At 37.5% G+C, this 27,134-nt stretch overlaps 1 protein-coding gene across 1 annotated transcript; it reads right to left on the minus strand.

Moving 5' to 3' along the window:
* Positions 1-17,870: 17,870 nt before the first annotated feature.
* On the minus strand, positions 17,871-20,934 carry LOC108543408 (uncharacterized). The gene has a single exon (XM_017893874.1). It carries the CDS (start codon positions 19,821-19,823, stop codon positions 19,044-19,046), a length of 780 nt encoding a protein of 259 aa, XP_017749363.1. The 5' UTR covers positions 19,824-20,934; the 3' UTR covers positions 17,871-19,043.
* Positions 20,935-27,134: the final 6,200 nt, after the last annotated feature.

A 27,134-nucleotide genomic window follows, 5' to 3' on the forward strand; every position in this document is an offset into this window, starting at 1 on the left:
CTCAATACATTTAAGAAATTGAAATTATATCAAGTACTCTCTCAGACCACAGTGGAATAAAATTGGAAATCAACTCCAAAAGGAACCCTCATAACCATGCAAATACATGGAAATTAAAGAACTCCTGAAAGATCGTTACATCAACAATGAAATCAAGACAAAAATTTAAAAATTAATTGAACTGAATTATAATAGTGATGCAACTTATCAAAACCTCTGGAATCCAGCAAAGGCAGTGCTAAGAGGAAAGTTCATAGCATTAAATGCCTACATCAAAAAGTCTGAACAAGCACAAATCAACAATTTACCTCAAGGAACTAGAGAAACAAGAACAAACCAAACCCAAACACAGCAGAAGAAAAGAAATAACAAAGATCAGAGCAAAGCTAAATGAAACTGAAACAAACAAACAAAAAAAATGTATACAAAAGACAAACAAAACAAAAAGCAGGTTCTTTGAAAAGATAAACAAAATTGATAGACCATTAGTTAGATTAACCAAGAAAATAAATAAGAAGATCCAAATAAGCTCAATTGGAAATAAAATGGGAGATATTACAACCAATACCACAGAAATACAAAAGATCATTGAAGGATACTATGAACACTTTTATGTGCACAAACTAGAAAAGAGGAGATGGACAAATAGAGAATCCAGAAATAAAGCCATTGGATCCAGCAATCCCACTACGGGGTATCTACCCCGACGAAAAGAAGTCATTATATGAAAAAGATACATTATATGAAAAAGACACTTGCACATGCATGTGCACATGCACATATATATATATATGTAATGGAATACTATTCAGGCATAAAAAAGAAATGAAATAATGGCATTCACAGCAACCTGGATGGAGTTGGAGACCCTTATTCTAGTGAAATAACTCGGGAATGGAAAACCAAATATCTTATGTTTTCACTTATAAGTGGGAGCTAAGCTATGAGGACGTAAGGGCATAAGAACAATACAGTGGACTTTAGAGACTCAGGGAGGAAAGGTGGGAGGTGGGTGAGGGATAAAAGACTACACTTTGGGTGCAATGTACACTTCTTGGGTGATGGGTGCACCAAAATCTCAGAAATCACCACTAAAGAATTACCCATGTAACCAAACACCACCTGTTCCCCAAAAACCTTTTGAAATAAAAAGAAAAAAAACAAATATGGATCTATATGAAGGAATGCACAACACTAGAAATGGTAGCTACCTGGAAAATAAAATAAAATGTGTGATAAAATAGTCCAAAGGCTGAAAGAGGGAAAATAAAAGTATATTATTATATGATTATTATACTTTATAGAAAGCTGCGTAATATTGATTCTAAATAGACTGTAATAAGTTAAAAATGCATATTTTAACCTCAGATCAATGTCTCAAGGAAACAAAGAGATATGGTTCAAAAACCAATTTAGGAAATAAAATATAATATAAAATATTTAATTAATACAAATTGTTATTCTGCCACTTACTCCTTGTGTAACCTTATGAAGGTTATTTCAACTTATTTTAACTTCAGTTTCCTCATCACCCATTAAGTGTATTTAATAATATTTATTTCATTAAGTTGTGATGATAAACCAATCTTGAAGTTCCTTGAGGGAAAAGACCATATCTTATTAATTGTTATATTGTGTATGCCAGGCACAGTGGTTGGCACATGGATTTTTACATTAAGTAATTTTTCTCTTAAATCCTACCTTATGTGACTTAGTGCCTGGCGTATAATAGACATGCAATAAATGTTTTTAAGTAAATCTATGGCAAAGTTTTCTATAAAATGATGAAATACAGTAAGATATATCAAAAGTAGAACAAATAAAATATGCATTTTTATTTGATAAACTGTAAATAAAGGGAGAGGTGCATATGTACGTGCAAAAACAAATCACACAAAGAATATTAGAAGATAATGAAAGACAATGCTTCATTTTTTGTCTCATTGAGATAAACGTCAAAACCTACAATGCACCTTAGAAATGTAGCCTAAAATAAGTTTATCCTCAAATGATTTAAAACTCATCACATATTGAGTCCTGATGATCTGGAACAATTGTTCTTTCCAAATCAGGTGGTTTCTGGGGACTCTAGTTAGCAACAAGCAGTGAAAGAGAAAAGTTAGGAGTCTCCATATACCAATCACAGATAATGTCTGATTAGCAAGTATTGAGGCCCTGGAACTGTTTGGCCGAAAACCACTTTTATTTAAATATGAAGTAGGGTCAAGGAGAAAAAGCAAGGCTAACTCATTGAAACATCTCTAAGAAGACATATCAAGAAAGTCTTCAGACCTGAGAAATATTTACTGGCTTAAAAGGATTCCCACTAACTCTTCTCATAATTAATAAAGGTAATTGCCATCATTTGCTAAGCACAATTTCTCCAGACCCTGAGTTAACTTTATATATATTACCTAATTTAGTATTCACAACAACTCAATGATTCCTAAGTCCAGCCTTTTTAAAATTTGAGATAGGCAGGACTTGACTGTCCTGCCTATCTCAAATGTATTATGGAAATGAGGATATCTAATATTAGTGATTATCTGATTAGGCATGCACCTGAAAAATAAGCCCACCATGATGCCAAGCACCTGTAGTCCTAGATGCTTGGAGCCTGAGGCAAGAGGATCCCTTAAGCCTAGGAGCTTGAAGCCAGTCTAGGTAACATAGCACGACCTTGTCTTAAAAAAAAAAAAAAAAAAAAGCGTTTAAAGGAATATATTATTATATGATTATATTCTAACATATTTTTAATTGTTCACATTTATCTGAGATTTTGGAAGGCCTTCATTAATTTACATAGCAAATAGTACCCTCTCTGTTTACGCATGCACACACACACAAACACACTTTAGAGTCAGTGCAGTGAAAGGAAAGAATCCAGGCTTCAAAGTCAGATAAATTTGTTTCAAATATTGTCTCTACCACGTACAAGATGCATGGCCATGAAAAAATATTTAATTCTCCCTTTTTTGATCCATACAATGAGGATAATAGCATCTACCTCCTAGAACTTCTTGGGATTTTACTTGGGTAGCGTTTGTGACAGATCTTAACACAGAGACCCATAAATGTTTCTCATCTTCTTTTCTCTTCCAAAAAGTCACATGCATTTAAAAGAGTCCTACTTTTAAAAAATGACCTGCCATTTGGACACCACCATTTTTGTTTTCTGGACAGCACAGGTCCTACTACTGTGTTCTCCAAATATTGTAAAGACTTTGCCTGGTCTCTTCTTGTTTGCTTAACAACCTACCACCAGATGGCAGAAGATATGTGATGAATCAGAAGCATAAGGGCACCTCTATTGGGAAGAAGATAGGCATTCTTCCTATAGAATAGTATAGACTCTTCCCACCAATGGATATAAGACATTGTGAAGATAATTCCTACTGTCCATGAGAAGATAATGCTTAAGATCTCTTCACCTCTTAAGAGCCATAGTCAATATGTTCCAGGAAAGCTCTGTTCCAGGCTAGATTCACAGTCACACAGATTTCAGATTCCCATCAGCAGGACTAAGATAGTATGGATCTAAATTTAAAAGATTATGATTCAAGTATCATAATGAAGAATGGTAGAAACAAATTATAACACAATGAATTTTTTAAATTCATGATTCCATGCAAATATAAAATGTGTATATATATTATATGTGTGTGGTTATGTTTATATGTTTAACAATGATAAATAAATAATATTTTAAGTGGGGTGGAGAAGGAAAAGCTCTATTTTGCAAAAGAATTCTAACTAAAAAGTTCAGAAGGAATGACAGAATTCAAAAATCACCATCTGCAACCACCATAGTAATAATTGATTGAGATAATAATCAGTAATAGATGCCAAAAGCACAGATAAAAGACTGTTGAAGAACAGGATAGTAACACAATCTGAAAGTATATCTCCTTCAATTACCTATTAATTTGAATGAAGAAAGGTATGTTTGATAGTGGGGAAATCTGATGGACCTCACTTTAATCAAAAGATCAAATTTAGCATAACCAATAAAAAAACAAACTGACCTAATGCGTCTCCTAATTGGATATCCTAGGGTGACAATATACAACATCACTTTTGTAGTTTTCTGCCAAAAAAATGTTTAACCTGAATCACAAGAAAATCATTAGACAAGTCCAAATTGAAGGACAATCTGTAAAACGATCAACCTTGACTCCCCAAAAGGCCAAAAGGCAAAAAAACAAAAAACAAAAAAAAACTGTTTTAAATTAAAGACCCCTAGAGGCATGACATGCAAATGCAATTTTAATTTTTTAATTTTTAAAACTTTTTAAACACCTATAAAGGACATTGTTGGAACAATTGTGAAATTTTGAACACAGACAGGAAATTAGATACTAGTGTTGTGTTAATGTTGATTTCTTGAGTGTGATATTAATGTTTGGTTATGTCAAAGAATGTCCATTTCCTAGCAAACACAGACAGAAGGGGGCAAGCATCAAGAAACCTGCAACTAATTCTCAAATGGTTCAGGAAAAGAAAAATATACATATATGCTATATATTTTTTCCTACCATACATGAGAAGGTAATACTTAAGATTTCTTCTGACTGCTAAGAGCCATTAGTCCACATATCCCAAGAGAGCTGTTCTTATATTGAATAGCAGCAGAGAGAGAGAGCATACAAACACAAAAGTGACAAAATGTTAATAATTAAATCTAAGGTTTAGGTTTATGTGTGTTTATCATACTATTCTTGGATATGCTTTTTCTTTGAGATTGAACTTTATTGGGGGCTATTTTTTGAATTTTCAACTGACAAATAATCATTGTACATATTTACAGGGTACACAGTGATGTTTTGATACATACAATGTTTAGTGATCAGATCAGGATAATCAACATATCCATCATCTCAAACATTCATCATGTCTGTGTTGAAAACATTCAATAACCTCACCTCTAGCGATTTAAATCTGTATAATATTGTTAACTATAGTGGATGACTATAGTTAACAGTAATATTTTTTCTAATATGATTCTGGGAAATCTCATTTGAGAACGTTGTTTCAGTTCTAATTGGGATCTGCCATCCTAGGGGAGAAAAGTGTATATTGAAGCTTAAATGAATCCATGAGCAAAATAAGCCAGTCCGTGAGTGTTATAAGGAAGGTGGTCTAAATCAGCTGGTTCCTAGAGGTGTGGGGCAAGAGTTTATGCTCCTCCCTCTCTGCTCTTCTGACCTTACCATTCATTTTCTCTTAAAATTCCTAGTTACAAAAATAGCTCAGGCCAGAGGGAGGTGTCATTTTCTTCTCACAATGACAAAGTCTACAGTCTAAACCTTTACTCTTCTGAATTGCTTTTCCAGTTGGGACCACAGAGATGACTATCAGTGCATCTATAATATAAACCTGATTTCTCTGAGCTCCAGCAGCATGCCCATTTACTGTAAGGCTACATGTGAGCTCCACAGGACAGCAGCATAAGCGGTTATCTGAATTTATTCTCTACCTGGAATGAAAGTAGGTCATCACATCCATATCTGAGATAGGTCAGACTTCAGAGCTTCTCTCAGCACCCCAGCTGTTCCCTTATGTTGTTACACTTTCCAGGGCTCCACAGAGTCTATTTTGAGATATGTTTTTTTTAAGTGGGAAAGTTGGTATGCTGTCTGTGATCCATTGAAATATATTTTCTAAAGGACACACTCCTTTAGAAAACAGGTGGTCTACTGCCCTCCCATTCCCTGTCTCCTGTGCTTAGTCCTGGAATGTACGTTAAACCTGGAATGTACACAGGAATCTGTGAGATGTTGAAAGAAACAACATGCCCAGGAATCCATTCTGACATGGCCTGGCCAGGTCTGGACCGTCCTTAGGTTCTTCCTTCTTTCTATACCATTTGTAAAAGTGTATCTATATCTATATCTATATCTTTTACTACTATGTTAACTTGAATCCAGAAAAATAAGCAAAGAATTTCAAATATTTTCAGGGTGTCTTAAACAAATTGCCTGATCTCTGCATTTCTGTTGTCTCACTTCTAAAATAGTGATGTGTCTCATTAAGTTGCATGGGAATTAAATAAGAATGTGAACTTCTGCTTGATCATGAACTCCTAGAGAGTAGGGATTTCCTCATTCGTCATTCGTCTTTGTGTCACAGCACAACATCTGAATATAAATAGACACCTTAACAAAAACAGTCTCCTATTTCCAGGAAATAGAGTATTCTTCCAGGAAAAAAACATTTTAACTAATAGGTTCTATAGTTATATGCTGTTATACTTGATGTATAACAAGTGTATGTGGCTCTGTTTGTTTTGCTGTTCTTACACTGAATGGCACCAGTTCTTAGATACAAGAAAACACTGGTTTGAATTTTAAAATACCACATTGTTGTCTACTAATTAGATGGTAAAGATAAACAAAGCAATAAGAATATTATTCAAAGGTTTTTCTATGTTAGGACAAGGGTCAGCTAATTTTTTCTATGAATAGCCAAATAACAAATAGCTAAGCTTTGTGGGCTATATGGTCTCTGTCACAACTACTTAACCCTGTGATTGTAATGAGAAAGCAGCCATAGACAATACATAAGTAAATAAACATGACCGTGTTTCAATAAAACTTTATTTATAAACACTGAAATTTAATTTAATCTTAATTTAATTTCATTTTAATTAACTTTAATTTTAATTTCATTTTATTTTCATGTGTCTCAAAATATTCTTTCTTTGATTTTTGTTTCAAACATTTAAGAATGTAGAAAACACTCTTAGCTCACAGACTATACAAAAACAGGCAGTTTGGTGTTAGAATATTACATGTATTTGAATATTGAATGAATTTATCAAGCATTTTCATATCAATCTAAAATTTGACTTCTAAAAGTATGAGTTAAACAGATATTGAATTGAAATTCATATTTTAAAGAGAGAGGGTTAAGACAATCATTACAAGCTTCTTGAAAGGTAAGTGCATTCCAGGCAGAGGGAACAACTAGAGCAAAGGCCTAAGGTGAGAATGAGAATGAGCTGTTCTATTTGAGAAACAAAAAGAACACCTGTATGCAGTGTTTTGTAAGCCAGGGTAAGAAGTTTGGATTTTATTTTAGGCATAATGGGGCAAGAGCTTAAGGAGGGAGATCAGCAAGAAAGGTATTACTGTAGTCCAGGCCAGAGATGATGGTGGCTGTGAGCAAGGTAGCAATCAAGGAGTTGCAAATAAATGGAGGTGGAAAAGGCAGATCTGTTTTGAAGATAAAAGCAACAGGTCTGTAAAACATTAGATGTGGGAGACAAGGAAAAGAGGATCAAGAATGACCCCTCAAATTTTTGTTTTAGCAACTGGAAGGATAAAATTACCACCTACTGAGAAACTAAGACTGTGGGGAAGTGGGTTTTGGGTAGGGGCAGAGCAAGAGTTCTGTTTTAGTCATATTAAACTTAAGATACTGTATTAGTTTCCCAGGGCTGTTGTAACAAATTACCACAACCTGTGTGGCTTAAAACAATAGAAATGTGTTCTCTCACAGTTCTGAAGGGCAGAAGTTCAAACTCAAGGTGTGGGCAGGTTAATGAATTCTAACTGATTCATTCTAATTCTACATCTGTTGAAAACTGAAATGAGCTCTTCAATCGAGAGAAGAACTGCCGAATGATTAAGAGCTAAAAACTTTTGCAGGCAGAGACTACAGGCAACAGATATGCTACCCTAAAAATATGACACTTTTGCTTAAGGATTATTTTGAGCTGATTATTTTGAGAAACAACAGACACAGGAGGTCTGAAAACAGAAGTTACCCTTTTGTAAGGTAAATTTACCTTTGTAAAATAAATCTCCATTTTCAAGGATGATCTTCCTTTCTGATCTCCTTTCTTCTTTCCAGGAAGAAAAAAATGACGAAATCACAAGGACAAACCTTATTCTTGCTGATGTACTTTTTCTGGCCACCTTCCCATAACTGGCCTTCCCTACATCCTTTTTTCTTTTTCTTTAGCTGATGATAATATTTAAGCCTGAATTCCAAGCCACCTCAGAGTTACTCTTTCCTTGAACTTTCTCTCATGTATATAGGAAGCACACATGTTAATAAACTGCTGTTTGTTTTTCTCTTGTTAATATGTCTTTTGTTATAGGGGCCACAGTATTCGAGGGTCCAAGAACTTTGAAGGGTAGAGGGAAAAATATTTTTTTCTCCCCTACAATATCCTGGATTTAATTACTGATGCTGCCACTTACTAGCTGTGAGACTTTGGGCAAATTATTTGACCTCTGCATGCCTCTGTTACTTCATCTGGAAGGTGGGGCTACACAGAAATTCTGACACTAATTACGTGGAGTTAGGTAAAATTTCACAGATCAAGGGCTCAGACCTCCACAAGATGGCCTCACTTCAATCACTGGCCACAGACTCAGGGATTCCCAGGCCACCTGCACTTCTGACCAAATGGCCTCAAGTTTGGAGGCTGTCACTACCTCTCCAGGTTTGATAACTTGCTGGAACAACTCCCAGAACTCAGGTATGTGCTATACTCTCACAGCTTTATTATAATAGAATCAGAAAAAAAAAAAAAAAGACACACAGAGCATGGTCTGGGAGGATCTCTGTGCAAAGCTTCCATGAATTCTCCTTGTGTGGTCACGACATGCCAGCCCCTCTCAAGCTTCAGAGTCCAGCGATTTTATTGAGGTTTCATTATATAGGCATGATTGACAGAATCATTGACCATGTGATTGAACTCAACCTTTAGCCTGCCTTCCTTCCCAAGAGGTTGGATTGATATTGTATGGGTCAGTCCTTTAATCACATGGCTGGTCTTTCCAGCATAGTCAGCCCTCATCCTGAAACTACCTAGGGACACGCCATGAGCCATCTCATTAGCATAATCTATCAGGACCCACTGTGAATAGCAAAGACACTATCACTCAGGAAGTATCTAAGGATTTAGAGGCTCCTTTGTTTCTATGGACCAGGGAGAAAGTCCAGGCAAACTCATTACTATGTAGCAGGGGCTAATGACAAGATCTACCTCAAGCAGCTGTTGTGAGGATTACGAGAGCTAATAAATGTAAACTAGTTAAAACACTGTCACTCTAGAAATGTTAGCCATTATTGGTCACTAAATATTAGCTATTCTGCATATGTTCAATAGGTGCTATTAAACCTCATACTTATGCTACATTTTCCTCCCTAAGAGGAAATATAGGAAATATTTCCCTAAGATAATCCATGTTAACTTGTCTAAATGTAATATACTCCATAGGAAATTCATGCAAAGGCTGAACAATACCTAGTTTTCAACTATCTTTACAAGATCTGTGCCAAGTTTCTAACATTACACCATTGTGTGCCAGAGTAAAGTTCTTATATAAAACCTAAAAAATGTTGAGTGACTGGGGGAATTACTAGCAATCCATGCTTCAGCCTAAGCCATCCAGCTGCAAGGAAACATAACCAATTTATAATTTTCATGTTTTACTAATCGTTTCAACCAATGTTTATTTAGTGCCAGGTGCTACTCTAAGTGTCGAGGCTACAGCAGTGAACTAAACAAAGCTATTGCCTTCATTGAGCTTGTATTCTAATGGAAAATTCAGATAACCACATTTTAAACATACATATATTTTAATATATTTGATTATATATATGTATACATATATATGGTGAAAAATAAAGCTGAGTTAAGGGATGGAGAGTGACTTAGGGTTCTATATTTAATAGGGTAATCAAAGAGAAGCTTTCTCTGTGGAGGTAACATTTAAGGCAAATCTGGAATGAAGTGACTCCTATGTCTCCTGACCTGTTTTCTGCTGTGTGTGTACCAGCTGTTCTGTCGTGCTGGTATATGTATACATAGTCTTTCTCTCTCACCTTGTCTCTACATTAAGCCAGTTCACCCTGTTTATGGCTGACCATTTCTTCTATATGTCAAGGTCAGTTTAAAATTCAATGATGTTCTACACCTCATCATTTTGAGTCAACAACAAATTTAATAAAAGGATAATGCTGATGTTGATTTTTTTAAAAATTTTAGTCAGAGAGTGGTTAAAGGGATGATTTTGTAGAGAGAACACTGGCACTAACTCGAGCAAGGCAGTTTAACAATCCATCCTTTGAGAAAGCATCAGAGTTCAGGTTTGTTTTTGTTTTGTTTTTATTCTGCAACTGCAGACTTCAGTTAATATTACTTTATCAGAGACAGTTTGGAATATAGTTTTTTAAATATTCCATTTGACTCAATATCATTTCTCTATGGTGAAGTCTCTTTGCTGTAGAAATTCTTTTTATAGATAATTGAGCCTGAGAGTGAAACCTAGGCATTTGAGGGAAATGTAGCTGATTGTGTTTCCAGAGGGACAGGATATAATCCCGGACTCATTCCTGGAACCAGTGAAGCATGAAGCACAGGACAGTCCTTGATTTCGATTAAAGATCCAAGGCTATTCCCTGACAGTTGGTGGGCAGATAGCCAAGTGAAAGACTGCCTCGTCTTCTCCACCATCTATTCAGGGCACATACCCTTCAGACATAAATGATGGGCCACTGAAGCCATTAACAAGTAGAAAACGCATTGATAGCTTATCTTCTTTTCACAAAAATTCAGCAGAAATATTCATCAAGCCCATTGTCGAAGAAGGAGACATAGATCAAAGAAAAAAAATGGAAGGGAGGGAAGGAAGGAGGAAGGGAAAAAAGAAAGAGAGGAAGAGAAAGAAAGAGAGAGAGAAAGAAAAAAGTCAACAGCAAACAGGATATCCTCTTTTACTCTCAGAAAATAGCACTAGAAACATAAATTCCTTAGTTAAAAGCACAGAAGGGGTTATGTTCAGCTTTATAACCAAATAGCAGGGTCGTACATTGCAGACCATTATGAACAGAATCATAGGAAGAAAGCAGCAGATATATACAATCAAACCATCTATTGAGGCATGGAACCACAGAGCTGCAGCAATCACCATAGAAAGCAGTGTAGTGACAATACAATTTGAAATCCATTTGATAGGCAAACTATATCAATTGAAATTTCTCAGGGTGAATGAGTTTAAAACTCGTTATCTGTAGAGCAGCCTATCCCTCGATACCACTTTATTTATTCAGATGGAGATTGTAGAATATGGGTAAACATTACAGCTCCAGCCTCAACATGCTTTGTAGATAAATCCAATACAGTATTTGTTCTCTATGCCTTTGCATAAGGTTCTTTTCCACTGTAGAAGGAGAGGATAGAAAGTGAGGAGAATGAAGAAAGCAGATATCTTTAAAAGACACTGTGCAAGGAACTGTGAAATAGCAAGATGTGTTTACTATGCAGGCCGTATCAATACTAGAAGGCACTCTGTCATTTAATGTTCCCACTTCAGAGTTTTAAAGAGCTGAGACGTGCTCTAACCTCTTCAAACAGTATACCAGATGGTAAGATTCATTGTGTCTAAAGGCATTAGTTAGCCAAAACACTCAGCAAGGTAACTTCACCAGGTAAAAATTCTATAACATGTATTTGTTTTTATGGTTGAATTTTCACATTTTCTCTTTTCTCCCATTGGGAACCCTAGTTCAGCCTAATGAAGTGAAGTGTCTAAAATGGAACCAAGGGATAAAATGTTTCCATGAAGGTACAGTGAAAATAATTCTTCAAAGAATTATAGATAGAGAAGGTTGGAAACATTTTCTGCGGAGGGGATGAAAATTGGAATACAAAATGTAAGCATTCAATATAAAAATTTCACCACACCTCTGATGAGTGGTCTGCAGATATTTTTTTTTCGCTTACTGAAAGGCACAGGTGTATTCAGACTAGACAAAGCACTCTGTCTTGCTAAATGTCTTAACTCTTCTTTTTGTCTATTTCATTGTTTACTCATGGAAAGTTTGCTACTATAGGTAGGAGGGAGAATATTGTGATCACAAGGGCCTCTTTGTTCCCCTACAAGAAGAATGTTTTGGTGAGTTTACTGATTTGTAGGTAAAATACTCGTGTATGGAATTTCTTCCAATGAACAGCATATTTGTTGAATGTGCCACATGTACTTAGTGTTATAGCATAAGAGTCAGGTGTGAGATATTGGTGTGGGATTTGGAGCATGCCACTTAGTCTCTCCATGGAGGTTTTTTCTTTTATGTATAAAATAAGAAATTTAGATTAGGTAATCTGAAACCCATTCAATGTTCTATGATTTGAATCTTTATTAAGGGCCTTGGAATGGTACATAGTATTTTTAGGGTACGAGATCTCAGACAATATGAAATGGTCTTTATCAGGCACTTGCATATGACTTTTAATCCTCTAAGGATTAAAAGCAACTCTCTAAGCAACCTTATGAGGTTACTAGCACAGCAATCCTATAAGGTAGTTACTATCACTCTAAAATTTAATTTGAGATAATAAACAAGCTTATAAAGATTAAATAAAATTCTCAAGATTTCACAGTTATGAAATGGAAGAGGTTGATCAAATCCAGGTCTATCTGATCACAAAGATAAGTTTTTAACTACTGGGCTGTATTACCACCCTTAGAGAATGTGGTCAATCCCATGTCCTCATTTTTACATCTGTAACTGGCAGCCAAATGAGGTCAAGTAACTTGCTCAAGGTCACAGAGTCAAAAGTGACAGAGTCAGAATCTGAATCCAGGTTTGTTTTCCTTCAAGTCAATATATATTACCTTATGCCACATGGCCTGTTTTCTGAAGCTACAAAATAGAACATAAGCCAAGCAGGAGGGTAGTATTTCCTAGGATTCTAATGATCAGATTTAATAAACAGAAGTTCATATGACTAGAGAGATCTTAACAGAAGTCCAGGGTAGGTTGATTCTCAAAAAACAAAAGCAAAAACAAACAAACAAAAAGAGAAAATAAAACAGACTTAACGAGAACTGAAGATTAAATTAAAAAGGTTTAAATGCCACCTTTCCATCAACTTGCAATCAAAATGGTATCCAAATTCCCATTATTTCCTGTCCCTAAGAATAGTCTAGATCCAAAAATGTTCTGAGTTCACTATCTTTGGAGAGCCTCTCTAGTTTACATTAACCTTACTGCCAACAGGAGTCATAGAGTAGCAATTTAAATGGACCACCTTGGTTTCCTGTAGAAGTCCCATCATTCATAGACACAGGAGCATCTTTTGTAATGGTGAACAGCTTGATGCCTAAAACCTTATCAGTTTTAAGCTGTCATAAGAAAAGCAGCAGTTCCTTTGCACAGAAAGAATATGTACATATATTTTGTCCCATCAAAGATGACTTGAAAAGTCCTCCTCCAATTTGCTTTGAGAAAAAATAGCCTTTAAGCTGAGATTAAGAAGGGAAAAACTTCCGATAAAAGGGAATATTTTTCAAAAACTTGCAAGTGACTGCAAAGCCAGTTAACACAGAAAACCTTGTCACCTTAAGTATGCCATTTGTTATCACACATGCCGGAATACATCTATTCATCTTCTTTTAATTGCTTAGCTGCGCTAGAAATACAAAGCAGCTCACTGAAGCAGAGACTGTGAAAGAATATTTTGTCATGGAAACTTTGAAAACATTTCAGAGCAGGAGCTCTTCTCTGGTTAAATGAAACCTTCTAGCTGTTTCTTGGGCATTGTGTTTGGCTGATAAGAGTCTAGAATAGGAGGTCTTCTCTCTATGTGCTTTTGCTTATATCTTCTTGTGCTCACAGATGGCTGAGAAAATTCCTGCAATTTTCCAAGTAGAGTTTAGAAGAGTAGTAGGTTATTCTTTCTTCCTCTTCTTTTGCAAAATGACAAGTGAGATGATCCCTGAGTAAGTAAGTAAATACTGGTTACCACTCTATGTGTAGCTGAGATGAATCTTGGGGCATTTTTTAACCTGTCCTTCCTCTGAAGAATTTTGCTGAAAGTTGTTTGACAAAAATTAATTGGGAGGCCATTAGCCTGAGACAGACGCTGTCTCAGACAGAACCTTGAGTAACTGCATTAGTAAAATGAAACCCAACTCAAAGTGAAGGGCCACAGCCTAGGAGAGCAAAACAAGCTTAACCAATCGGAAACTGCCAGAAACCTCTAACTAGGGACTTTCCACTTTAACTAATCTAATATTTTCTCTGTATTGCTTGCCAGAACATCTTATAAAATTTTCCCTTCACAGAACCTCTGTGGAGTCCTGAATTGCAGTGATCTGGCACAGGCGGATTTTTGAATCACTGTTTGCTCAAATAAGCTCTTTAAAAAATTGTAAGTGCCTAAGTTTATCTCTTAACAAAGTAAATACCACACATGTATTTATACTTTTTAATATTGTTTATTGAGCACTTACTATGTGTTTTACAATCCAAGTACTTTATGTTATGTCACTGACTCTTTATAGCAACTCTATAACATATTAATAGATTGTCTCAATTTCACTGATGACAGAATTGGCAGCTTAGTAACTAATGAGTAACAACGCCAGCCCCTAAAACCTGGGGTCTTTCCACTACAGCACACTGACTGACATTGCTGTTGTTCAGACACAGCACTCTGTACCTAGAAAAGGATGGAGAGCTAGAAAGCGGCTTTCTTTATCAAGTTGTTCCCATTCATCAATATCCTACCAAGATATATGGAAGAGTTATTTTCTAGGTCTTCCAGGAAGGGCTGCTGACACTTGGGAATTCAAAATAATTATTCCAGAGGGAAATGTGGGCATAGAAACTTTTTTAAAACTGAATTTTCCCAATCTAATCTCAGCTTCCTCATACAGTACATTATTTCTTAAAAATCGCCAGAAATGCACCTGCAGTTATATCTACTGGGTTTTCCTTTCCCAGGCCCATTCTTGTTTAAGGAGTTTTTGGTTTTTTTTTTTTTTTTTTCCATTTTATAAAAGAAAAGCATACCTTCCACCTATACCTTCTCTCCTTATGGTATATTATCTCAGGGGATAATTTGAAATGTTGCTTGAGACACAATTCTCATTAAGAAATAAACATTCAGGCTAGGTGCAGTGGCCCACACCTGTAATCCCAGTATTTTGGGAGGCCAAGGTGGGGGAGGATCCCTGAAGGCCAAGAGTTCAAGACCAGCCTGGGATATATACCAAGACCACCCCCCCGCCCAACAACAACAACAAAAAAGCCAGGCATGGTAGCACACACCTATAGTCCCAGCTACTTGGGAGACTAAGATGGGAGGATCACTAGAGCCCAGAAGTGAATCATTGTACTGAAACCTGAGCAGTAGAATGAGGCCCGTCTCAAAAAAAAAAAAACTTCCAATAATTTTTCAATATTTTGCAATAATGTAATACGTTTACTTTGGTTCTATAAATTCTTAATTAACAAAAGTGTCATTGCTACTTAGAGCCTTACCAAATTTTTAAAAAATTTTAATTTATGAACATATTGTGATAGGGGAGAAGTATGATAAGATGATCAATAAGACACTGTCAGACAAAAAAAATGTACTTCATTAGGATAAAATGAAGTGAGAGAAGTGAGAAAAAAGAACATAAGAACAATGTTAAATGACTGATTCTTAAAAAAGAGTTTGTTCTTGTAATTTTAATGGATAGTGGTGGATATCAAATCACTGTCATATTAGATTCCCACTGCATACATTTAAATATGACTAACATAATAGTTTTATTTTAAAATAAATATGGCTTTCAGGCAAGTTTAGGGCCTCAAAAAATGCCATATTGATTTGCTATTCTTAACAGAGATGAGCACAGGAAATAGGATGAGTACTAAAGGCCAATATTCAGAACTAATGAATGCACGTAGGTTAGTATAATTTCCTCTCCTCTAATCCCATTATATTCTTTTCATGAAAAATGCTTTCATATTATACCATTTCCTCTTCTGGTTAATATCTTTGTCATGTGGGAAGATATCAGCCTTTTAATGATTTAGTTATTTAAACTTTTTTGATAATCTCTGTCCTTTGATCGACCCTTCCACTTCACCTCTTCTCCAGTCACAAGAACTGAGTACAAGAATTGTCAGCAAATCAAGTTACAGAGTGTTGGAAAGGTTATTGTGCCAGGAACTGCTATTATCTTTCTGACAAAAATTATAACAAGCACAGGAAAAGGTGCAACTAGAATTCATTAATAACCTACCACTCAGAAATAGAGGATACCATGGTGCAGATTTTAGAAACAATATAAATGGTTGATACTCAAAGAAATGCCATAATTCATGTTCAGAATTGATTTTCCTTACCTTTTTGCTGAGACTGTCAATAAATGAAATGGCTATTAAATTTGGCAACAGTGGAGTAATATGATACATGTCAACTAAGAAATTGGAAGATGTTTCATCATTCACCACCATCACAAATACTTGCCTGAATGATCAACATAATGCAGCCCATAAGACCTTGGGGTTCAGTTCAATAAAGGCACCTGTCAGTCCTGGAAGATTTTTGTGATAGCATGTTCTCACCAGCATACGTCACCTAAAGCATGAGCAGAAATACACACACACTACAATGAGAGAAGATAACACATTTCACTTTTGGCAGGTCTATAAATTTAGACTTTATGAAAAAATATTATTAAGTTGGAAATTATTTCAAATTCAAATCAGCATTTCTTGTAAAATAAAGATTCATATTTTATGACAACAAAAATAATGTTAGCCAACATTTATTGAGTGCTATCCACCATGAAGTGTACATGCTTTACATATTGGATTATTCAGGCATCATGACAACACTTTGAGGTAGATGCTTCTATTATTTTCATTTCAAACAAAAGAAACCCAGGATTTAAAAAGTTAAATAGGCCGGGCACAGTGGCTCATGCCTGTAATCTCATCACTTTGGGAGGCCAAGGCGGGCAGATCATGAGATCAGGAGTTCGAGACCAGCCTGACCAACATGGTGAAACAGCGTCTCTACTAAAGATACAAAAATTAGCCAGGTGTGGTGGTGGGCACCTGTAATCCTAGCTACTCAGAAGGCTGGGGCAGGAGAATCACTTGAACCCAGGATGCAGAGGTTGCAGTGAGTTGAGATCACGCCATTGCACTCCAGCCTGGGTAACCGAGCGAGACTCTGTCTCAAAAAAAAGAAAAAAAAATTAAATTAATTGTCTAACACCATTTGTCAAATAAGGTAGAGAGGTCCAACTCCAACCCAGGACTGAAAGCCCTTGATCTAAAACTGCTCTTTCCAATAGGGTGGCAATAGCACTTGAAATGTGGTCAGTCAAAATGGAAATGTACTGTATGTATAAAATGTACATGATATTTCAAAGACTTAGAATGTAAAAAAAAGTTACCTATCTCAAGAATAATTTTTTGTTTCAGAGATAGAATCTTGCTCTGTTGCTCAGCCTGGAGTACAGTGGCACAATCAGGATTGCAGCCTCAAATTCCTGGGCTCAAGTTATCCTTCCACTTCAGCCTCTTGAGTAGCTGAGACTACAGGCATGCACCATCATGCCCAGCTAATTTTTTTTATTTTTAGTAGACACAATGTCTTGCTATGTTGCCCAGGCTGGTCTTGAACTCCTGGCCTCAAGCAGTTCTCCCACCTTGGCCTCCCAAAGTGTGATTACAGAAGTGAGCCACCATGCCTGGCCTAAAGAATAATTTTTAAATGATTACATGTTGAAATGACAATATTCTGGCTATGTTGGGTTAAATTTAAAATGTTATTACAATTAATTTCATGTTTTCATTTTTTCTCTTTTCAATGTGGCCACTAAAAAATTTTTAAATGTATGTGATTAACGTATGTAATTCACAATATATTTCTATCATACAGTGCTGATGTAAACCATTGGGTATAATGCCATCTTTATATGTACATAAGGATGGATGTGTTGATGGCTGGATGTATATTTTAGTATAGAATAACATTAAAATATAAAAGGATGTAAAAATATTAACAGTGGTGTGTTAGTCTGCTTGGACTACCGTAACAAAATACCGTAGACTGGGTGGCTTAAAAAACAGAAATTTATTTTCACAGTTCCAAAGGCTAGAAGTTCAAGGTCAAGGTGCCAGCATGATCACCTTTCTGTCTTGTAGATGGCCACCTTCTTTGTGTGTCCCCACATGAAAGAGATAGCCAATGAGCTCTGGTTTGTCTCTCCCTGTTTTCATAAGGGCACAAATCCTATTGGATTAGGGTCCTTATGACCTTGTTTAATCTTGTTTACCTCCCAAAGGCCCCTTTCCAAATACTATCACCGTATTAGTCCATTTTCATGCTGCTGATAAAGACATACCCATTTAGGCAATTTACAAAAGAAAGAGGTTTAATTGGACTTTCAGTTCCACATGGCTGGGGAGCCTCACAATCATGTTGGAAGACAAAGAGAAGCAAATCATGTCTTACACGGATGGCAGCAGGCAAAGAGAGAGAAAGCTTGTGCAGGGAAACTCATTTTTAGAGCCTTCAGAGCTCATGAGACTTATTCACTATCACAAGAACAATATGAGAAAGACCCACCCCTGTGATTCAATTACCTCCCACTGTTTCCTCCCATGATACATGGGAGTTGTGGAAGTTGCAATTAGAGATGAGATTTGGGTGGGGACACAGCCAAACCATATCATTCCACCCCTGGCCCCTTCCAAATCTCATGTCCTCACATTTCAAATCCAATCATGCCTTTCCAACATTCCCCCAAAGTCATAACTCATTTCAGCATTAACTCAAAAGTCCACCATCTCAGACAAAGCAAGTCCCTTCAGTCTATGAGTCTGTAAAATCAAAAGCAAATTAGTTACTTCCTAGATACAATGGGGGTACAGGCATTGGGTAAATACAGCCATTCCAAATGGGAGAAATTGGCTAAAACAAAGGGGCTACAAGCCCCATGCAAGTCTGAAATCCTGTGGGGCAGTCAAATCTTAAAGCTCCAAAATGATCTCCTTTAACTCTATGTCTCGCATCCAGGCTTTGAAGGGTACAGATTCCCTCCCAGCTGCTTTTACAGGCTAGATTAGAGTGTCTGTGGCTTTTCTGGGCAAACGGTGTAAGCTGTTGGTGGATCTAAAATTCTGGGTTCTGGAGGACAGTGATGGCCCTCTTCTCACAGCTCCACTAGGTGGTGTCTCAGTAGAGACTCTGTGTGGGGACTCCAACTCCACATTTCCCTTTTGCATTGCCTTCATAGGGGTTCTTCACGAGGGCCCTGCCCCTGCAGCAAACTTCTGCCTGGGCATCCAGGCATTTCTATACATCCTCTGAAATCTAAGTGGAGGTTCCCAAACTTCAATTCTTGACTTCTATGCATCAGCAGGCTCAACACCACATGGAAGCTGCCAAGGCTGGGGGCTTGTACCCTCTGAAGGAACAGTCTGAGCCATACCTTGGCCCCATTTAGTCCTGCCTGGAGCAGCTGGGATGCAGGACACCAAGTCCCTAGACTGCACACAGCTAGGCACCCTGGGCCTGGCCCACAAAACCACTTTTTCCTCCTCAGCCTCTGGGTCTGTGATGAGAGGGACTGCTGTGAAGACTTCTGACATACCCTGGAGACATTTTCCCCTTTGTCTTGGGGATTAACATTCGGCTCCTCATTACTTATGCAAATTTCTGCAGCCAGCTTGAATTTCTCCTCAGAAAATGGGATTTTCTTTTCTATCACATTGTCAGGCTGCAAGTTTTCTGAACTTTTATTCTCTGCTTCCCTTTTAAAACTGAATGCCTTTAACAGCACCCAAGTGGTGACCCAAGTCACCTCTAGAATGCCTTGCTGCTTAGAAATTTCTTCTTCCAGATACCCTAAATTATCTCTCTCAAGTTCAACGTTCCACAAATCTCTAGGATGGGGGCAAAATGCTGCTAAAACAACAAGAGTCACCTTTGCTCCAGTTCCCAATAAGTTCCTCATCTCCATCTGAAGCCACTTCAAGCTGGACTTCATGGTCCATATCGCCATCAGCATTTTGGGCAAAGTTATTCAACAAGTCTCTAGGAAGTTCCAAACTTTCCCACATTTTCCTGTCTTCTTCTGAGCCCTCCAAACTGTTCCACCCTTGCCTGTTGCCTAGTTCCAAAGTCGTTTTCACATTTTTGGGTATCTACAGCGGCACCCCACTCTACTGGTACCAATTTACTGTGTTAATTCATTTTCACGCTGCTGATAAAGACATACCTGAGACAGGGCAATTTACAAAAGAAAGACATTTAATGGACTTACAGTTCCACATGGCTGGGGAGGCCTCACAATCATCATGGAAGGCAAGGAGGAAAAAGTCATTTCTTACATGGATGGTAGCAGGCAAAGAGAGAGAGAGCTTATACAGGAAAACTCCCATTTTTAAAGCCATCAGATCTCGTGAGACTTATTCACTATCACAAGAACAGCATGGGAAAGACCTGCCCCCATGATTCAAGTACCTCCCATTAGTTTCCTCCCATGACACATGGGAATTGTGGGAGTTACAATTCAATATGAGATTTGGGTGGGGACACAGCCAAACCATATTAATCATATTAGGGGCTAGGGCTTCAACATATGAATTTTGGAGAACACCATTCAGCCCATAAAAAATAATTATCTCTGGGTAGTTGAATTACAGGTAATTTGTATTTTTCTCTTTATTTTGTTCTGTCCTGATAATTGTATGTATTTCTTGTTTAATCATAAAACACACACGTAGGCCAGGCGTAGTGGCTCATGCTTGTAATCCCAGCACTTTGGGAGGGCTAAGGTGGGAGAATCACTTGAGCCAAGGAGTTCGAGACCAGCCTGGGCAATACATGGAGAAACCCCATCTCTACAAAAAATTAGCTGGATGTGGTTATGCGTGCCTCCCAGCTGCCCAATAGGCTGAGGTGGGAGGATTGCTTGAGCCCAGGAGGTCGAGGCTACAGTGAGCCATGATACCTCCATTGCACGCCACCCTGGGTGACAAAGTAAGACCCCGTCTCAAAAAAAGGAAAAAAGAAAGAAAAGAAAACACACCTATATTTCCATCACAGTGCTATTGTGACAAAAGCCTTATGGTCATTCTTCAGGATTCTTCTTTATGTTATAATTTTATAATAAAGATTAAAATGTTCATCAACATTAGGCATTTATTTCTTATGTGGTATCATTTTGCTTCAGTGAGCACTTTCATGATTTGTAACTTCCAAATGGTGAGTTGTCTCTAATGTTTAAGAGACTCTGGCAGGACCAGACCACCCAGGGTAATGTAGCTAGGTGCTCAGAGGTTCTCCCTCTGCCCCAAGGAGAAGCTCCTGCCCTTTTGCCTGTGATTCTAGTGCCTCTGGAAGCATGAAGAAACAAGAAGGATGGCTCAAGTGCAGAATATGCTAAGGACTCCAAGCAGAAAGTTCAATGCCAATGCACGAACAGACACAAGAATTGACCTTGCTTATCCGTCACATATTTCAAACATTCATCTCTTTGTAGATAAATAAGGGATATTAAAAATACACAAAGATATACTTTTATATGTATATAACTATAATATATTATTCTTTATATGAAACCTGATGAAATTTTCAGGCTCATTTAACCAGTTGTCAAATGACCAGGAAACCAGCTGGGAGATACAGACCAAGATATTTTTGGATAATAGGATGCTAAATAGGAAAGACAGATTAGTTACAAGCATTTGATCCTCAACAGATTTCATGTCTCCCTCTCTACCCCCATTCCAATAACCATATCTGCTAGCTATTGAATAATGGGGTTTAAATTCTCTTGGACTATTATCATAGCTGCAGTAGCAATCTTTTAACATAGTGCTTGCTCATTCAACTCCTATTATAATTTTCAGTGAAGTAAAATATCACAAAGTCATTCCAATTCATAGACAAAAGATATATCTATAGTGACAAAGTAAAGTATAGGATAAAATTCATTATCCTGATAAATTGATGAACATGGACAGTCGCTCTGAATAATTTGAGCCAAAGGAAGTTTTTCCTCTCAATGGTTGGATATTTTTGGCCTGATTTATCCACATAATTGCCTCAGCTCTTCATTTCATTTTGCCCATGTCAACACAACAAAGTCTCTGTACTTGATTTTGAAAGCTTCAGTATTTCATGTCACGTTAGCAAGTGAGACGCACATAGCAAATTCTGGATGGGGTTCTTGTGACAAATGACTTCTATGGTTTGCACGTGTCTCCTCAATGACAGCTGCTGGGAAGAAACATCACCTCCCAGCTGCACGACTTGATCCTTCCCTCCCTTGTGAATTAGGAGGAATTGAATGTTTGGCTGTAAAGTGGCACTTCGCACTCCTCTCATTGAATATCACAATTGTGCCCGCACGAAAGGAAACAAAAAACCTCATCATTGGCAACTGATGGGAGAAAAAATAGTCCTCTCATTACAGAGATAATAAGCAGGATGTTCCCCTGCAGCCTTTCTTCTTAATTCTCCTTATTGTATTTTATTAAATGATGCAGTTTGAAATTAAGGTTCTGGCACCCTTTGTGCACACTCTGCATAAACAAGCAAAACAGAAACACAGTTAAAAGAGCAAGTATGAGCCCCTCCCAAAAGCCATCTGCTTTCTTCTTGTTATGAAACTTCAATTCATCAGCAAAACTCTAAAGAAAATATTTATAGCAGAAATGTAAGCTACATTCTGGAGCTGCTTGGAGGCAGGGTTAGGGGAACATTAGAAAACTCAGTTAGGCTGTGTCACTTAGTAACCAATCTACAACTGGTCATTTAACCTGCCTTATTCACTCCTTCAACCTTTTGTGCACTTGTCCACTCATCTGACAGAATTTATTCAAGACCCTCAATGTGCCAGGACCTGTGGTAGGTGTTTCCACATCATTAAATGAAGTTAATGGTTATACCAGCCATGTGTACCTCTCCAGGTTACTGAAAGCATTGCTGTAAAATATAAAACAAAAAGATCTGTGTTTATTTTCCACCAATAAACCACTAGAAGAAAGCACACATTAATTTAGTTACATATGTAAAAAGTATAAACATGATTATAACTTAAGGGGAAATTTTATTTTATATATGTACTGTCACAGATTTTTTTGCTAATTTTCACCTTGGTTCATCTGATAAAATATAGTCCTATTTCTATTCTTACTCATTGTTCTTCTCTGTGGAGGGGAACCAGTGAACCATGCACAATAGATTTTTTAATGCCATTAGGCAGTCACGCTATGTAAACATACAAATAAATATACCATACTTAAGCAATAATACCAACATATACTACGAGTTTGCAAAGCAAAATGTCATCTTGAACTTCCTTTCCATTTGCCCTGCAATTTGTACTTCTCCAATACTCACAACCACAGACCAAAGTGAAATCAAACAGGAACCGGGAGATTTTGTGTGAACCAAAAAGATAATTTCATTGTTTAGCAAGTGAATTGAAATGGGAAATTTGTTTTCACAGCATATTCTAGCCTATCCTAACAAATTCAGAACTTTTATCAGTGATAAGAGGCCATCACAAAGAAACCTAAAATGTGTAGCAATGACTTAGGAATTAGGCAGAGGGCAGTGAAGAATCCAATGTTGGAGGCTGGAAAAAATGGCAATTCGTTTTAAGCAGTAGGAAACCATTTGGCAAAAATTAAAATTCTGTGGTAATTTGGGAGGCAGACTGTGTGGCTTCTGAGCCCAATGACTTAGGGAAACAATATTGAAAGTGAACGTTGGCTGTGTTTGGCAGAGGATTGCAACAATGAAATAAGCTCAGGAAAACCCTGGCTGACTTGCAAACAGAAATGAAAGGGATAAAAATCGTTCAGAAATTTTGAAGTTTGCAAGTTGGAAAAGTCACTACTTCTAGACTTTAAACAGTAAGACTTGGCATCTCAAAAGACTGCCACAAAATCACAGTGAAATGTCCCCATTGGATGAAATGACTTAGGACAAGGATCAGATTAAGTGTATAAACAGATTAAGTGTGTGAACGTTCTACCTATTACTCAGACATCTTCAACATACCCCCCATATAGAAGAGAGAGAAATGCACAGAAGTGAGAAAGCAATGAAACAAAGAAGATTTTAGAATTATGCCTAGAAAAGAACTTTAGGTGTGGTTAGTATCACATGAAAGTTATTTAAAGCAAATAGATCAGAAGCCTACTATGTGTTTGAGGGAATTGCATTGTTAAATAAATCATGAGCCTGGACTAAAAAAAGCCACTGACATTTTGAGACTTATAACCCTTAAGCTGCCAATGTTCCGTGGGAAAGAAGTTTACTGAGAAAACTGTGCAGCCCCCAAGGAGGACATATTCCCCCTCACCCACTTCAGAGGTGGTGGAAGAGAGTAATGGAAAAGAAAGAATATCTTGGAGGGCACAACTTGCAGCCATAGAGGACAATGGATAAAAGAATGCCTCTCGAGGACCAGAACCAAGGCCTAATTAAGGAAAACTTACTACCATCCCCTGCATAACGGAACTTTCACCATGTCTGACCAGTGAGATGTTATCATTGTTGTGTGTCTCTAATCATCCCCTTTCAAATAGAAATGTATACCATGGTTGTTCTGTTCCTTTCCACCACTCTATATGCAGTGGTATAGACAGTAGAGGACGATATATTCTTTCTTTCAGTTCATAGGTCACCTGATCAAGAAGAGCCTCATGCAGACATGACAGAGAGGACCATGAATCCCATTAAGCTTGATATAGTGACTAGATTGGACATCAGGATGTCTCCCCTGAGGCTGGATTAAGATGCCTTACGGGTGAAGAAAAAAGTAATTGAAAATTTGCTGATTAGAAGGGCAGACGCTGGCAGAGATTGTAAGTGCCTACCAAATATTCACATGTTTTTCTAATTTTCCAAGCACCCATGCACCTATCTGAGTGGGATCATGCAACCAGATGAGGCCAACAGAAAGTAAGCACAAAGGACGTGTAACTTCCACCTCAATCTTGCCCTGCTCTTTGTCTTCCTCTGCTCTGATCACCTTGGAGACTATGTGATCCAGATGGCATAGCTACAAAATAGAGCTTCATCAGATTCTGCATGAGAGAGAAATACTTATTATTTATACAAAGTCATTAGGATCTGAGGGTTTATTTATTATCCCAGCATAGCTGAAGTTAGATTAATATATTGTGCAATAAAAACCCCATCCTCATTCTCCCTACAAAAGTTTTATCAGGGTCTATGCTGATCACTAAATTTTGTGGTGTGAATAAATGGAGAAGGATAGGTTTGAAAAGATCCTATAAATGTCTAGGTTGAAGTGAGCTGAAGCTGAAAATGTTAACGTATTATGTGCAAACACAGACATTTTGCAATGAAGAGCAGATGATATGTAGGTTATGTTTAACTACCTATCTCTGGGCTCTTAGTGCCCCTCTCTCTGGATATAGGAAGAAGATTTCAAAATAACTGCAATGGGACATCATAACTTCATCCTCAGCCAGAGTTCAAACACATCCACGTATGTGTTACATATGATATGGCAAACTTACAGCAGTGCATTTATTGGGAGTATAAGAGCCTCCTGAGAAAAAGCCCATCCTCAGGAAGGAAAGAGTTGAGCATAACAACAATTGACCCAACAACAAAGCCTTTATCACTGAATGAGAGAAGTAGTTCTGGGCATAATGTGGCATCTTCGTTCATTTCTTTCCCTGGCCCAGGGTCCTGGAGAAACAAAGAACCATAAGTAAAACCTAAAATGTATTTAATGTAAACTTCCTTAAGACATTAAGCATATTGACATAGCTTTAGTAACCATGAAACACAGAATAGCAAAAAGTGAGGAGCAAGGCATTTCTGCAATTTCACTACCCTCTTTTCAAGAAAAGCCTTGGCATCTTGAAGCACTTGTTGTTGATTCCCCAGTGCAAAGCAGAAAAAGGTAGAAGCAACAGCTGCCACCAATAGAGTATTAACATGCCCAATTGAATCAACAGCACCCAGCAGAAGTGGCAGTAGGACCCTGTGGGTGCTATTTGGCAAGTAAGACTTTTCATGAATACTTAGGAAATATTTCCTAAGGACCCTGAAAAATAGTCACAGTCAGGGAGAGAGAGAGAGAGAATTTTACTGGGTACTGAATTATTAGGTGAACAAGTGGACCTTACATATCAGTTAACTTTTATCATATGAAAACCCCTGAAACTTATGGGTTTATTACAAGGAACATTTCTTATTTCTCATAGGTCTGGGTAGATTGGGCAGCTCTGGTAATCTAGGCTGGGCTTGGATTATCTCATCTGTGCTCACTCATGTGTCTGTGATCAGCTAACAAACCAGCTTGAGGTTTGCTGAATGAGGTAGCCTTGACTGAAATGACACAGTTTTCTTCTACATGTCTCATTACTCCAGCAAATTAATTCAGGCTTGTCCTGTCAGTGGAGACAGGGGTCAGAGAAACAGCAAAAGAGCAAGACTTCTGGAAGCCTAAACTTGGACCTGGACCACCATTACTTGCATCCCACTCCATATGCCAAAGCAAGTAACAAGGTCACCCAGATTCAAATGTAGACTCCACCTCCGTGGGAAAAGCTGCATAGTCAATTGCATGGAAGGCAGATTCTAAGAGGGCAATGCCTGGGGCCTTGTTACGTTCAATCTACCATACCTGGTATTTTTACTTTTATTGCAATACTGTTCGTGTGGGATAAACTTGGTTACCTTCTCCATAAGTTTTCTAGAACTCTAGAGCTGTAAGGATCTTAGTGATCATGCTCTACTTCAACCTTCTAATTTCAGAGATAAAGAATTTGAGGCCCAAAGTGGTTAAGCAATTTGATTAATGGCTTATAAATGAAGAAGGACTACAAATTTCTTTGATTCAGCTTAGAGTTCTTTCCACCACACTTTACCTCTCTTCCAAGGATACTTTTAGGATAGAACAAAATTTGGTTTTGTACTCCATATTTTTGTCCACATTTGCTACAAAACGATTATCTAGAAACTCATCAACTATAGCCAACCAAGCCCATTGGTCTTTCAGCTGTGGTTTCCTCACTAGGCCCTGCCCTGCTCTACTTTGAACTCCCTTCCGCCATGAGCAAGCTGCCCATAAGCATGTTTCCTGACAGTGAACTTCCATAATCCTAATTATCTGCCCTGCCATGGGACTGTTTCTCCCTCTAAACCAACCTGCCCCAGAAGGTGTCAGCATTTGCCCAGTGATGTCTCATCTAGAGATGACTGCCCCAGACATAGTTGCTAATAATTTTAATCTTGCAATTTTCCCTTCCTATTTTGTATCAATAGCCAAATTCTGCCTTCTTCAACTGTATTTTTTCTCCTATATTACAAGCTGTATTAC

Source organism: Rhinopithecus bieti, unplaced genomic scaffold (assembly GCF_001698545.2).
Source record: "Rhinopithecus bieti isolate Rb0 unplaced genomic scaffold, ASM169854v2 scaffold_23881, whole genome shotgun sequence".
Taxonomy (NCBI): domain Eukaryota; kingdom Metazoa; phylum Chordata; class Mammalia; order Primates; family Cercopithecidae; genus Rhinopithecus; species Rhinopithecus bieti.

What these genes read in the sequence shown, in the direction of transcription:
- LOC108543408 (XM_017893874.1), bottom strand. Translation starts at nt 19,823, where the DNA reads ATGCTGATGGCGATATGGACCATGAAGTCCAGCTTGAAGTGGCTTCAG.